Source organism: Heterodontus francisci, chromosome 1 (genome assembly GCF_036365525.1).
Source record: "Heterodontus francisci isolate sHetFra1 chromosome 1, sHetFra1.hap1, whole genome shotgun sequence".
NCBI lineage: Eukaryota > Metazoa > Chordata > Chondrichthyes > Heterodontiformes > Heterodontidae > Heterodontus > Heterodontus francisci.
The window spans coordinates 285635864-285651078 of NC_090371.1; the positions used below are offsets into that span (position 1 = coordinate 285635864).

At 40.9% G+C, this 15215-nt stretch overlaps 1 protein-coding gene across 7 annotated transcripts in view; it reads right to left on the bottom strand.

Annotated features, from left to right (window-relative positions):
• The window catches only part of LOC137377532 (sodium/hydrogen exchanger 9B2-like), a 208668-nt gene that overhangs the window by 36507 nt on the left and 156946 nt on the right, over positions 1-15215 (bottom strand). For all 7 annotated transcript variants that reach the window (XM_068047227.1, XM_068047254.1, XM_068047237.1 and 4 more), the window contains 2 exons: positions 8820-8926; positions 2089-2238 (listed from right to left, as the gene is read on the bottom strand). In XM_068047227.1, coding sequence (XP_067903328.1) covers positions 2089-2238; positions 8820-8926 — 257 coding nt within the window. The remainder of the gene's footprint in view (positions 1-2088; positions 2239-8819; positions 8927-15215) is intronic.

Genomic DNA, 15215 nt, shown 5'->3' on the forward strand with positions numbered 1-15215 from the left:
CATCTGAAAGTGCTTTACAGACAATGAAGTACTTTGGAAGTGTAGTCTCTGTTGCAATGCAGGAAATGTGACAGCCAAGCACACAACAAGGGATAATGACGAGATAATCTGTTTCTGTGATGTTGATTGAGGGATAAATATTGGCCAGGACACTGGGGATAACTCCCCTGCTCTTCTTTGAAATAGTGTCATGGGATCTTTTACATCCACCCGAGCAGGCAGATGGGACCTCGGTTTAACGTCTCACCTGCGACAGTGCAGCACCCCCTCAGGACTGTACTGGAATGTGAGACTTGATTTTTGTGCTATAGCCCTACAGTGGGACTTGAACACGGAACCTTGTGACTTAGAGGTGAGACTGCTACCAACTGAGCCATGGCTGACATGTATGTAATACAATTCCATATCGAATCAAGGCCTGTAAGCACATAGACCTCTTGTATATTTGCAGCCCTCATTCCTAGCATCAGTGTTCTTGCAATTCCATTTAATACATCGTCATGTTGAAAGTAAGACCCATAATAGCATACAATACTCCAAATGTGGTTCCAATGATTTATATGAAGTTAGAATATGTCCACCAAAGCTACTAAGTATCATCACCTCATTCCATGACAATATGAAAGGCACAATTCAACATGGTGGCTCCTCATCAGAGCCCTTTCCTATCCTGAGTGGTGTGAAACAGGGCTGTGTTCTCGCACCCACACTTTTTGGGATTTTCTTCTCCCTGCTGCTTTCACATGCGTTCAAATCCTCTGAAGAAGGAATTTTCCTCCACACAAGATCAGGGGGCAGGTTGTTCAACCTTGCCCGTCTAAGAGCGAAGTCCAAAGTACGGAAAGTCCTCATCAGAGAACTCCTCTTTGCTGACGATGCTGCTCTAACATCTCACACTGAAGAATGCCTGCAGAGTCTCATCGACAGGTTTGCGTCTGCCTGCAATGAATTTGGCCTAACCATCAGCCTCAAGAAAACGAACATCATGGGGCAGGATGTCAGAAATGCTCCATCCATCAATATTGGCGACCACGCTCTGGAAGTGGTTCAAGAGTTCACCTACCTAGGCTCAACTATCACCAGTAACCTGTCTCTAGATGCAGAAATCAACAAGCGCATGGGTAAGGCTTCCACTGCTATGTTCAGACTGGCCAAGAGAGTGTGGGAAAATGGCGCACTGACACGGAACACAAAAGTCCGAGTGTATCAGGCCTGTGTCCTCAGTACCTTGCTCTACGGCAGCGAGGCCTGGACAACGTATGCCAGCCAAGAGCGACGTCTCAATTCATTCCATCTTCGCTGCCTTCGGAGAATACTTGGCATCAGGTGGCAGGACTATATCTCCAACACAGAAGTCCTTGAAGCGGCCAACATCCCCAGCTTATACACACTACTGAGTCAGCGGCGCTTGAGATGGCTTGGCCATGTGAGCCGCATGGAAGATGGCAGGATCCCCAAAGACACATTGTACAGCGAGCTCGCCACTGGTATCAGACCCACCGGCCGTCCATGTCTCCGTTATAAAGACGTCTGCAAACGCGACATGAAATCGTGTGACATTGATCACAAGTCGTGGGAGTCAGTTGCCAGCATTCGCCAGAGCTGGCGGGCAGCCATAAAGACAGGGCTAAATTGTGGCGAGTCGAAGAGACTTAGTAGTTGGCAGGAAAAAAGACAGAGGCGCAAGGGGAGAGCCAACTGTGCAACAGCCCCAACAAACAAATTTCTCTGCAGCACCTGTGGAAGAGCCTGTCACTCCAGAATTGGCCTTTATAGCCACTCCAGGCGCTGCTTCACAAACCACTGACCACCTCCAGGCGCGTATCCATTGTCTCTCGAGATAAGGAGGCCCAAAAGAAACAAAAGAAAGAATAACTTTTAAAAAAATTTATAAGCATATGCAAGCTAGATGTCTCATTCTATTTCATAATTTTACTACTTCATACTGACAGGACGATTTCAGTACATGATTAATAATCATACCTCTATTCTAAATCAGATGTTAATTCTTCATTGCTTAGACACATTAACAAAGGATTCAACTAATTAAAATGTCAGTCTTCAATGTGAAGAAACCGGTTACGCTACCTTGCCATCAACCCATCCGACCCCAGCAAGAAAAGCCATGACAATTGTACACAGTCCTCCAGAACCAGGGAAACCAAAGACTCCTGTAGCAAAAATAGCAAACACAGCCAGACCCAGGAGGAGGTAGGAACGCTTCATCACAAGATCTTCCTGTAAAGGAAGAATAAAATTACACTAAATACTTACTTTTATTTTATAACACACACAGAGACAGATACATGTATTAAGTAAAGAGTTGCCGTCAAAATAATAACTTAAATTGTTTACCTGTGCTCTGCACTGGGAGTTTTACAGATGTTTAAATTCAGCAGCAGCCCACTGCTTAGTTGGAGATTCTAAGTCTTTATTGTTGTTAATTCTCTAGATTTGGATAAGTGCAATTTATGCCTATGGAGCAGTGATGTGTACTCTATAATGGGTAAACAGAACTCACTCGTGTGGATTTCTAAGCATCTTGTTTAGGAGACTCAAATATAGTCACAGAATCACACAGCACAGAAGGAGGCCATTCGGCCTATCAAGTTCATGCCAATCTCTGTACAGCAATCCAGTCAGTCCCATTCTCCCACTCTGTCCCCATAACCTTGCAATTTTATTTTCCTCAAGTGCCTATCCAATTTCCTTTTGAAATCATTGATTGCCTCTGTTTCCATCACCCTTGTAGGAAGCGAATTCCAGGTTATTACCACTCACTGCATAAAAGTTCTTCCTCATATCCCTCCAAATCCCTTGCCCAAACCTTAAATCTGTGCCCCCTAGCCCTCGTAACATCAGTTAATGGGTACAGCTTTTCTTGTCCCCCAGATCGAAACCTGTCATAATCTTGTAGATCTCTATCAGATCAACCCTCAATCTCCTCTGCTCAAAGTGTTGGGTTTCTGTAGGTTTCAGATATTTGGCTGACCAAAAAAAAAAAACAACCCTCTTTGCCAGTTTCCCTATTACAGCTACCCATTTTTAAGATTCTGTTTGCTAATTCACAAAAGATTGGAATCACTCCTATAGGGCCATCACCACCTCAATGGACAACCTTGCTATCCTTCTTGAAGGGATCTCTACTCTCCCTGGCATGGCGTCACCAAAATGAAAATGACCATGATCATCTTCAACAGCATTTTCCTTTATGCTTTCAGATTTTACTCAAGTTTAGGTAAGAGTTATAGTTTACTCATTGACATCCATTACTTTCTAAATATGTAATGTGCTTGAATCTGTAAATTACCAAACTATTTCTTGAACTGTTTATAATATCGTAATTACTAATAGGATGACAATAAACGAATTGAAGCATACTATCCATGATTATTCACACTGATGGTTGCTGTCAGCACAAAAAAGGCCAAAGTTAGTTATATCACCTAGCTGAGTTTCCAGCACAGTAATTCCAAGATCCTAATCTAATCTCAAGGCTCAGGTGGTGGTTAAAATCCATTCACGTTTTGCTCCTATTACATATCATATCACCTGACTGAACCCCCAGATTACTGCTTTGTAATTTCACCTAGTTCTCCATTATTATTCAGTACAAAAATCTCGCTATACTCACGCAATACAAGACAAAGAGTTTGAACACATATATTTACATTAGAAACATACAAAGAGCTGATATCAGTAGTTCAAATTATTCCCAAAGTAGAAAGCAGTGGGATAAAAACAAGTCACATAACAGCTCGGTAATCATATAAATCTAGCCACCAGTTTGGATAAACAGCAAATTAGTTATGTAGCACTCTTGATCACAAAATCCAGAAGTCAAACAACCTTCTTGATATCCAGTTGGTGCTGTAAATTTTATACAACAAATGATAAGGACTAGGAATATGGTTTAATTGCAAAACCGCTCCTTTGGCACATACACGGTGATCTGTTGAACTGGAATTAGGGTCATTGCAATGGGACAGCTATGTTACTGTAGCAGGGAAGCATACTTAGCCCCAGTCTGTTCGGTATATTCATCACTGGATGTTCTGTTTAGATGTCACTGCCAGTGTAGTTAGCTCCCTAGGAGATAAATTGTATCTGGCTTACTGCAGGAAGATGCGGTCTGTTTCCAAGCTTCAATATTGCCCACCAGGTGGGAAGACTAAAACTGGACACAATATTCTAACCTGGGCCTAAGCAAGAACAAAATGTGATATGCTTTATTATATAGTGAGTGAATTGGCTTGTAAATGCACCCGAGCATCCCATTTTCTTTAACTACAGCTTCACAATATTGATCTTGAAATCTTATATACTGATGCACTAAAATGCCCAGATCTCTTTCTCCACTGCTTTTATTTCTTTTCCCTGAAGGGTGTGTGTATGTTGAACATTCGTCCTGCCCATATGCATAACATTGCACTTTCTTAATTTAAACACCATTTGCCAGTCGCAGCCCAATCACCCAACACATCTGGATCTACCTGTCGTAGTGCAGCATCCTCCACAACCCTGACTCCCATCTTATATTGTTTTCAAACTTGCAGATCATTCTCCCAACACCTACATCATTAACAAAAATAGTAAATAGCAAAGGTCCTAATACCAATGCCTACAAGATACCACTGGCAACTTGTCTCCAATCTTACGAGAGTCCATTTTTTTGTTAAAACATGGAATCCATATTTTTAAAAACTAAAAAAAATTCATGGACATTGAAACATCGGGAGATAGCCGAACTTTATGGCTGCTTTTAAAAAAAAAAGGTCAACAAGAGGTTCCTGGTTTTGACCAGCAAACAAATACTGGAAACCAGGTGATTTCAATCAAACATCACAGGGGATTTGACCCAAGTGCTAGCCTTTGTTGTGACTAGAGAACATCTATGACTTAGCATGAGACTTGCTTGGAAAAATTTTAGTTTCACTTTAAACTGTTAAAAGATGCTGGTTTTTGCACTAAAAGCAGGCAGTTGGAATCTGCACATGGACCTGCCAGGAGATCAGAAGAATAAGCAGATAACTGTTACCTCTTTTTGAAGAATCCTTGCTAGTGAAAAGCAAAAGCCTGTATGAAGTGGCACTGTTGCCTCCTGCATTTTTAAAGAAACCCTGAATATTTGTAGAAACCATGCATCTTTAATGTGTGAGAACAGATACCTGTTGCTGCACACCTGATGGAAGGCCTATGTGAAGCTTCTGCAGTTGAATTTCTTTGAACACCTACCCAACACAGACTGTTCATCAACCTTGCCTGGAAAGACTTGGAGTGGCATCTAACTATTTGACTTTGGGACACCTTGCCAAACCAAAGGACTTCCCTCCAGATCATTGTAGTCTAAGTTTCTTTTTTATTCCTTCTATTTCTTTGCAACAGCTGTAAACAAAATCCCTTTTTTTCCAGTTGACCTGTTTTTGGATGTATGTGCGTGAGGACGGGAAAAAATAAGGAGCTTTAATATCTCAATTCGCATATATATTTACTTCATTATTGGTTAAGACTTGGTTTTATAATAAATAGATAATTTTTACAGTTTATTAAAGAAACCTGACTGATATGCTTTATTCTGGGGACAAATAGAGTATTTAATTGGCTGTTTCGGCAAGTGGGAAAATTTATTGATATGCTGTGACCTGTGGAGAAGTGGGACTGAATTAACAGTGCACTCCTTCCGCCTCAGTTGTAACACCAAATAGATCCAAATCCATCGATAACCACTTTCTGCTGTGAAGTGTGGACAGGGAAGGCTTCACGGTACCTCCGCCATTGTTCAACAACCAATAAACAAACAGTCACATGAAGATCACAAACTGGAAGGTAGTGAAGGACAGCCACTCCTTGTGAAAAAGTCGTACAAAAGATAGGAGGAGAAACATATCTTTTCCCCCTTTCAGGCAAAATGCATAAATTAAATTGAGCAACCATGTGAAATGAGGCGTTTTAAACATTTTGTAATGTTTTGTTCCCAAAATGTTGGCATCATAGAACATTCCCAAAGCAAATTAATGAACGTGTACACACTTCTTGAATCCTCAACCTTCACAAAATGATCAACAATCTGAATGAAAATAACTACCGGCATGTTGTTTTTGTTGCTTTCCACCTCTCAGATTCAGAATTGCTGAGAGACATCAATATTACCACCCTGGGTGGTATAGCCTCACTAGTAGTAACAGCACCTTCAGGGGGCTTACATCAAGCGCACACTTTCCGCATCATGTTGAACACAGTTATAATAGATTAGTAAATAATCACTAAGACATTAGCAAGATCACTTATTAGAGCTTAGGCCTGATTAAATAAAAAATTTTAAATGCAGAAAATTGCAGCTTGTCTTAGTTGAGTCAGGACTAATACCTAATCATTTGGTTAATTGCACTTTAGTCATCATATATTAATCTGTTTCTGGTGTTCTTAGTTCAGTGCTGACTAGCAATTATGGTAAAAATCACAAACACATATAGCGCCATACTGGTATAAACTGTAGGCATATCATTACCTTAATGCATACAGGGCAACTCCTGCTGAGGTTCAATGATTTGCCAACACATGTAATCACACACAACCTTTCTTCAACTTGTTTGTTGACAAAATAGCATCTAAACCACTGTATACTGTTGAATCAAGTAAGTCAGCAAATACAGAACATGATCACTGACATTTATTCAAGGATGAGTAATGAAAATCAATCTCAAGGCACTGTCACTGCATTTGCAGAATACAATACAGTGCAAAATCTTTAGCTTTAGGGGGATATATTTTCTTTCATGTTCACAAACTGTACAACAATATTTAGAAAATCTGATACACTAGGAAGACAATGAGAAGGTACAAACTAGAAATGGGAAAAGGAATGATGTGATTATATTATTGTTTCAGTGCATCTATTATATATTTATCAACATTACAGGCAGGACTTTGCTGGAACAAAGCATCTTTCAGTGTGTCCCATTAGACTGACTGTTTTCTGCACCTGTCAGCTCAACATTTTTGCTTTGTAACTTGCTTGAAATGCGAGCTGATAGCACGGCAAGGGCATCGGGCCATCTGAGACCTCACCACCACCTCTCTCAACTCCTCCACTGTTGGTACATTATCAGGCTGCTTGTCTGACATCCAGTACATTATTTCCTCCAATTAAATATTGGGAAGACTGAAGGCATTGCCTTCGGTCCCCACCACCTCTCTTTCCTCCTTTAAGACACTCCTCGTGGCCTACGTCTTTGGTCTAACTTTTGGTCATCTGCCCTAGCGTTGCCTTGTCTGGCTCAGTGCCATACTTTTCTTTGGAACACTACTGTGAAGTGCCATAGAGTCATAGAGAGATGGGATGTTTTATTATGTTAAAGGCACTATATAAAAATACAAGTTGTTGTTGTAATGGTGGAGTCAACAGTGTAGCTGCTTAACTAATGAGATTTAAGGATTGAAATAAGGAGAAATGATGGAAGGGAAATCAGCTGAATTAGAGCCAAATCAGGTACAGAAACAAAAGTAAAGAAGGAAAGATTGGATGAAGAGCGAGAGATAAAAAGACAGAATGGAAAAGTAAGAAAAATGTAAAATGTGACATTTTTTAAAATCTCGAACAATTGACTACATGCAGGAATTAGACTGAATGGTTTAAACAGTTCTCAGGGCCAGAGGTTGATTGGAATTGTATTAACAAATATCATGTAGTTAAAAAGGTACTTAACCTGTTAATATAAAGCCTAATTTTCTACAGCAAGTTTTAATGGTCAATTAATGAGCAAATTTAGCAAATTTTTTAAAATAACAGGAAGACTTAAGGCGAGATGCCATTTGTGCAAAGCAAACAGCGGAGCGGTGTAAATCGACCAGCAAGTTCTGGAGATTCACAACTCATGGCGCATCTCTTAATCCCCTAAATTTTCTGGCTAATTTGTATATTAATAATGAAGTGCACCGTTAACACGGTTCGTTTTCAAGCACGATACCATGCAATTATAACTTTTCAGTATATGGTACCTGTACTACCGTTGAACATTTTAAGTGGATCTTAAAGTTGTTCACATTGTTTCTTTAAAATACATGGTGTAGATGTATTGGATTATGGAGGTTGGCTTGGAAGAAGGCAGCCAGTTTTGATCTGTCAACCTTACCACCTTCCTGTTACAACATAGGAGTCAGGAAGGGCAAGCCATTATCTGGCACAGTTCGAAGAGAAAGCAACTGTATGATGCATGAACTGTACCAGAAGGTATTTAGCGAACTTTTAAACTGATAGAACCATAGAAAAATTATGGCACAGAAGGAGGCCATTCAGCCCATCGTGTCTGCGCTGGCTGAAAAAAAATTTAGCTGCCCAATCTAATCCCACCTTCCAACACCTGGTCTGTAGCCTTGCAGGTTACAGCACTTCAGGTGCAGTTCCAGGTACTCTTTTCTTTTAAATAAGTTGGGGGTTTCTGCCTCCACCACCGTTTCTAATTTTTATTTTAAAAACAGACTTTATGAGCAGCTAGTTGTTACAGAACTAAGTGTGGTATGTTCTGAGAAGATCTGAAGTTTGTTAATATTCATCTGCAATTGCAGAAGAACTGTCTCATCATTATGGTCTCCCAAGTGTAAAGACAACCACAATGCTTCAGAATAGCTATGCTGCAAGTCTTCAAATATTTTAAAATACTGATAAAATAACAGAAGGTTTCCATATTTAATTTAGTTTCAGAAGTAATAACTGCCTGTCCCATTGTGTCCTCTTTTATTAATATGGTTAACATAATTATTGTTATAGTCTTATTTTACAATATCTCCAAAATTGTAATAACCGAACTGCTTCTCCTTACCTGGTCCCTGCTTGGAAAGTATCGAAGGAACAATCCAATAGCAGCGCCTGCTGCTACCCCAATGAGAACTTCAAGGAATCCTCTGAGTATACTGGAAATCAGAGAACCTTCAGAAACAAGTGGGATTTAATAAGTTCTGTTCCAAATGAAATTAGACACTTATAAACCAAAACGAAAAGCAGCAGCAGCCACATGGTTGGCATTTTTAAGGTTATAATACTATGTTGTACAGTATACATTATAAAATATAATTTTCTTTGGAACATGTGAACTATAAACATACTTTCCTTTTTCAGCTGAGCTTGGTTTAAAAAAAAAACATGGTTTTGCCAAATATTACTAGAGAACAGCAGGGAGGAGCCCAAGCTCTGAGATTGCCATTTCTCTTTGAATTCCATGGTATTTCAAACATGATACTTTCTCTCTATATATTTTAATTTAACGGAGGACATTTCTCAATCTTCCCCATCTGTTTAAACTTGGAAAATGTAGCATTTTATGTACATTAAAAAAAAAATACAAAATTTAATTGACTAATTCTTTTTAAGTATGTACTGCAAAACTGGCTCGGAGAAATTACCCAGCTCAACACTGCAGGGAGCTGAATGTGTCAGTAGACACACGTCAATATTCCAAGGTTTCTTTCAGTTATGTATATTAGTTCCATTTCATCATACTCACAGGCTTAACAACTTTTATTAGCTTCCTTGATGACACTGCATTCACTTTAAAAAAAAAGGGACCATAAGATTGATTATAATTCTTTGTAAAGATTTGATTTTTCAAATTTGTAACTCATGTCTCGGAAGCTGCATTTATACTGCAGCTGTAATGGTTTTGCTTCTCACTGACATTGCATTTAATAGTGCAAGTGCAGCCTCAATCTGGAGTCAGGGTTCAAGGTGACAACGGGGCAAAGAAGAACAAGATTCCCTGGAGGAAGGAGGCTGACCCTGCATTGCATTGGAGTTGGTTCATGCCTTAACATCCTGTTTATATTACAGTTTTAGCACTGGAGTGAAGCGGAAACTATTATACACCAAAGCCAAACGTGTATTTTGAATGTGCCCTCTCTACCTTGGAGGGCTGTGGATACTCAGCTGATAAGCATATTCAAGACTGAGATCGCTAGACCTTTTTTGGCATTAAGGAAATCAAGGGACAAGGCGAGAAAGTGGAGCTGATGTAGAAGTTTAGCCATGATCTTATTAAATGATGGAGCAAACTCCAGGGGCTGTATGACCTACTCCTGCTTCTATTTCTTATGTTCTTATCTTATGTAATATTAAGATCATGAGAAGAAACAGCAAGTGGACACAGTCATCCATTCAAAAATGCGTTTACTCTGCCTAAGTATTCTGCCATGTGCTACAACACAATGCTGTTAAAAAGTCTCAGTATTGGGTTTCAAGTTTGAAGACTGATAGCAACTGTAAGTTTTGGATGTTAGGTTGCTTTTGAGAGCATCAAATTCTTTTCCCTCCTCAGCTCTCACAAAGAATTCACCTAGTGTCCTGACCAACATTCAGCTCTCTACTAACCCCACCAAAAACATCTCTGATGTTTGTGGAACCTTGCTGTGCTCGAAACTGCACATTGGCCTTCATTACAATATTGACTATACTTATAGACTATACTTCAAAAGTAATTCATTGGATGTAAATACTTTGGTTCCCCCCAAAGACACTTGAGCACATGTTACGACTGGGGTGGCAAGAGTACACTGTTTATTCTAGTCCCACTTCGCCACAGGTCACAACATATATTTAAATTTTCCCACTTACTGATACGGTCAATCATATACTCTATTTTTCCCAGAATAAAACACACCAACCAGGTTTCTTTAATAAACAACAAAATTTGGGGGATGGGGTGACTTAGAGGTATTGTCACTGGACTAGTAACCCAGAGACCTAGGCTAGCGCGCTGGGGACATAAACACAAGAACATAAATCGGGTGGCACAGTGGTTAGCACCGCAGCCGCACATCTCCAGCAACCCGGGTTCGGTTCTGGGTACTGCCTGTACGGAGTTTGCAAGTTCTCCCTGTGACCACGTGGGTTTCTGCCGGGTGCTCCGGTTTCCTCCCACAGCCAAAGACTTGCAGGTTGATAGGTAAATTGGCCATTGTAAATTGCCCCTAGTGTAGGTAGGTGATAGCAGAATGGTGGGGATGTGGTAGGGAATATGGGATTAATGTAGGATTAGTATAAATGGGTGGTTGTTGGTTGGCACAGACTCGGTGGGCTGAAGGGCCTGTTTCAGTGCTGTATCTCTCTATGACTATGACTCTAGGAGCAGGAGTTGGCAATTCAGCCCCTCGAGCCTGCTCCGCCATTCAATACGATCATGGCTGATCTCATCTCGGCCTCAATTCCACTTTCCTGCCCATTCACCATAACCCTTCAACCTATTACTAATTAAAAATCTGTCTATCTCTTCCTTAAATTTACTCAATGTCCCGGCATCCACTGCACTCTGGGTTAGTGAATTCTACAGGCTCACAACCCTTTGAGAGAAGTAGTTTCTCCTCATCTCTGTTTTAAATCTGCTACCCCTTATCCTAAAACTATGGCCGCTCATTCTAGTTGCCCCACCAGAGGAAACATCCTCTCTACGTCTACTTTGTCAATCCCCTTAATCATCTTATATACCTCAGTTAGATCTCCTCTCATTCTTCTAAACGCAAGAGAGCAAAGGCCTAAACTGCTCAATCTCTCTTCGTAAGACAAACCCCTCATCTCTGGAATCAATCTAGTGAACTTTCTCTGAACTGCCTCCAATGCAACTACATCCCTCCTTTGAACATGGGTTCAAATCTTACCATGGAAGAAGGTGGAATTTGAATTCAATTAATAAAAATCTGGAATTAAAAATCTAGTCTAATGATGGCCATGAAAGCATCGTCGATTGTTGTAAAAAGACACATGGTTCACTAATGGCCTTTAGGGAAGGAAATCTGCTGCCCTTACCTGGTCTGGCCTACATGTGACTCCAGATATACAGCAATGTGGTTGACTCTTAAGTGTCCTCTGAAATGGCCTAGCAAGCCACTCAGTTCTATCTAACTACTACAAAGTCAATAAGGAATGAAACCAGACAGACCATTCAGTATTGACCTAGGCACTGAAAACAGCAACCCCAGCCCTATCAACGTTGCAAAGTCCTCCTCATTAACATCTGGGGACTTGAGCCAAAGTTGGGAGAGCTGTCCAACAGACTAGTCAAGCAACAGCCTGACAGTCATACTCACCAAATCATACCTTACAGACAATGTCCCAGACACTGCCATTACCAGCCCCCCTCAACATTGACTCCAGACCCCATGAAGTCTCATGGCATCAGGTCAAACATGGGTAAGGAAACCTCCTGCTGATTATCACCTACCGCTCTCCCTCAGCTGATGAGTCAGAACTCCTCCATGTTGAGCACCACTTGGAGGAAGCACTGAGGGTGGCAAAGGGCAGAATGTACTCTGGGTGGGGGACTTCAATGTCCATCACCGAGTGGCTCGGTAACACCACTACTGAACGATCTGGCCGAGTACTAAAGGACATAGCTGCTAGACTGGGTCTGCGGCAGGTGGTGGGGGAACCAACAAAAGGGAAAAACATACTTGATCTTGTCCTCACCAATCTGCCTGCTGCAGATGCATCTGTCCATTGGTAGGAGTGAGCACCATACAGTCCTTGTGGAGACAAAGTCCTGTCTTCACATTGAGGATACCCTCCATCGTGTTGTGTGGCACTACCACCATGCTAAATGGGATATACTTCAAACAGATCTAGCTATGCAAAACTGGGCATCCATGAGGCACTGTGGGACATCAGCAGCAGCAGAATTATACTCAACCACAATCTGTAACTTCGTGGCCCGGCATATCCCTCATTCTAACATCACTATCAAGCCAGGAGACAAGTCCTGGTTTAATGAAGAGTTCAGCAGGGCATGCCAGGAGCAGCACCAGGCATACCTCAAAACGAGGTGTCAACCTGGTGAAGCTACAACATAGGACTACTTGCGTGCCAAACTGCGTAAGTAGCATGTGATGGACAGATCTAAGCGATCCCATAACCATCGATCCAATCGAAGTTCTGCAGTCCTGCCACATCAGTCGTGAATGGTGGTGGACAATTAAACAACTAACTGGAGGAAGTGGATCCATAAATATCCCTATTCTCAATGATGGGGGAGCCCAGCCCATCAGTGCAAAAGACAAGGCTGATGTATTTGCAACAATCTTCAGCCGGAAGTCCCAATTGGATGATTCATCTCAGCCTCCTCCTGAAATCCCCAGCATCACAGATGCCAGTGTTCAGCTAATTCGATTCACTCTACATGATATCAAGAAATGACTGAAGGCACTGGACACTGCAAAGGCTATGGGCCCTGACAACATTCCAGCAAAAGCACTGAAGACAGGTGCTCCAGAACTTGCCATGCCCTTAGCCAAGCTGTGCCAGTATAGCTACAACACTGGCATCTACCTGGCAATATAGAAAATTGCCCAGGTATGTCCTGTACAACAAAAAGGACAAGTCCAACCCAGCCAATTACCATCCCATCAGTGTGCTCTCAATCATCAGTTGTGATGGAAGGCATCATTGACAGTGCTATCAAGCGGCACCTGCTTAGCAATAACCTGCTCAGTGACGCTCAGTTTGGGTTCCGCCAGGGCCACTCAGCTCCTGACCTCATTAAAGCCTTGATTCAAACATGGACGAAAGAGCTGAATTCAAGAGGTGAGGTGAGAATGACTGCCCTTGACATCAAGGCAGCATTTGACCGTATATGGCATCAACGAGCCCTAACAAAACTGGAGTCAATGGGAATCGGGGGAAAACTGTCCGCTCGTTGGAGTCGTACCTTGTGCAAAGGAAGATGGCTGTGGTTGTTGGAGGGAATCATCTTGTGATGGAATATAGGTAGAATAGGCTTAATTAGGTAGCATTTCTATATAGTTAATATATTATACCTTTTAGAATCAAAGATTGGTCAGTTTTCAAAACTCACTGACATTCCCCTTTAAGAAGGTAGAGTTAAATATTTCAAGGTCCCTGTTAGAATAGAATTTCTGTTGCCAGGGAATTGGAAGATAAACACACACATTGAAATATCCCTGTGTGTCATCAGTAAGAGATAGCAATAAACTTAATTAGTTTATGGAGTTGTTGATGCAGACAAATCGGCTCCGGAGGTTGCTTTGGGGTGCCATGGAAAGGGCAATTAACAATAAATGAAAATGGACTTATCGGAACAAGAGGTCAAGTAAATACAATTATGAACATTTTTACCAGATAAATGCTCACAACTTCAAATTCCAGTAAAACATTAAGTGGAGAGTTAGTTCATGATACTACCAGACAGATATGGATTTTAAAAGGAGCACAGGAAGGTCACATCCAAATGCTGGAAGTCAGACAAGACTTCAAAAACAGTATAAAAATTAGGGTTTTGAAAGTAAAGGTTGGAGGTGTTGAATCCTCAAACAATGCTTCTCAACTAAGGGGCATTTAAGGTAAAAAGTTTACTTTAAATTTTGATGGATATGCTGGATAGTCTAAGATAATTTTGCTTTAACATTAGCAAGGTTAAACTATTGCATTCTAAGTTAGAAATAAGATTATGTGCTACATCTCTCAGTAATATTTGATATTGATATATACTTATCCACTTAAGAAGTTTATTGCATGTTAAATTCTTTAATAAATATATAAAAGTTAATAAATCGTCTCATGTAGTATTTTGCATACAACTACAAGAACCCCCTCTCTGTGTCTCTGAGTGGAGAGATATGTATTGAAAAGTTTCCCAGACCCTTATAATATCTGGGCTATTTATGTCTTAGCCATAATATTAAAATAGACGATCAAAAAGATGGTAATATCCTCTGTTGGTTTTCTTTGTTTGAGGGAAAGCTAGTACAATTCTTTGGACCCAAATAAGTGTCTGAGAATTTGTCTGGTTTGAATTTGATTAAAGGAGATTCATAGGGATGTACTCCTGATTTGGTTGATCCCTATAAGGGGTTAAAATCATAAATCACTTCAATCTCAGCTCCAGGACATCACTGCAGGAGTTCCTCAGGGTAGTGTCCTAGGCCCAACATCTTTGGCTACTTCATCAATGACTGTCCTTCAAACATAAGGTCAGAAGTGGGGATGTTCGCTGATGATTGCACAATGTTCAGCACCATTTACGACTCCTCAGATACTGAAGCAGTCATGTCGAAATGCAGCAAGATCTGGACAATATCCAGGCTTGGGCTGATAAGTGGCAAGTAACATTCGCGTCATACAAGTGGCAGGCAATGACCATCACCAACGAGAGAGAATCTAACCATCTCCCCTTAATGTTCAACAGCATTACCATCGCTGAATCCCCCAGTAGCAACAT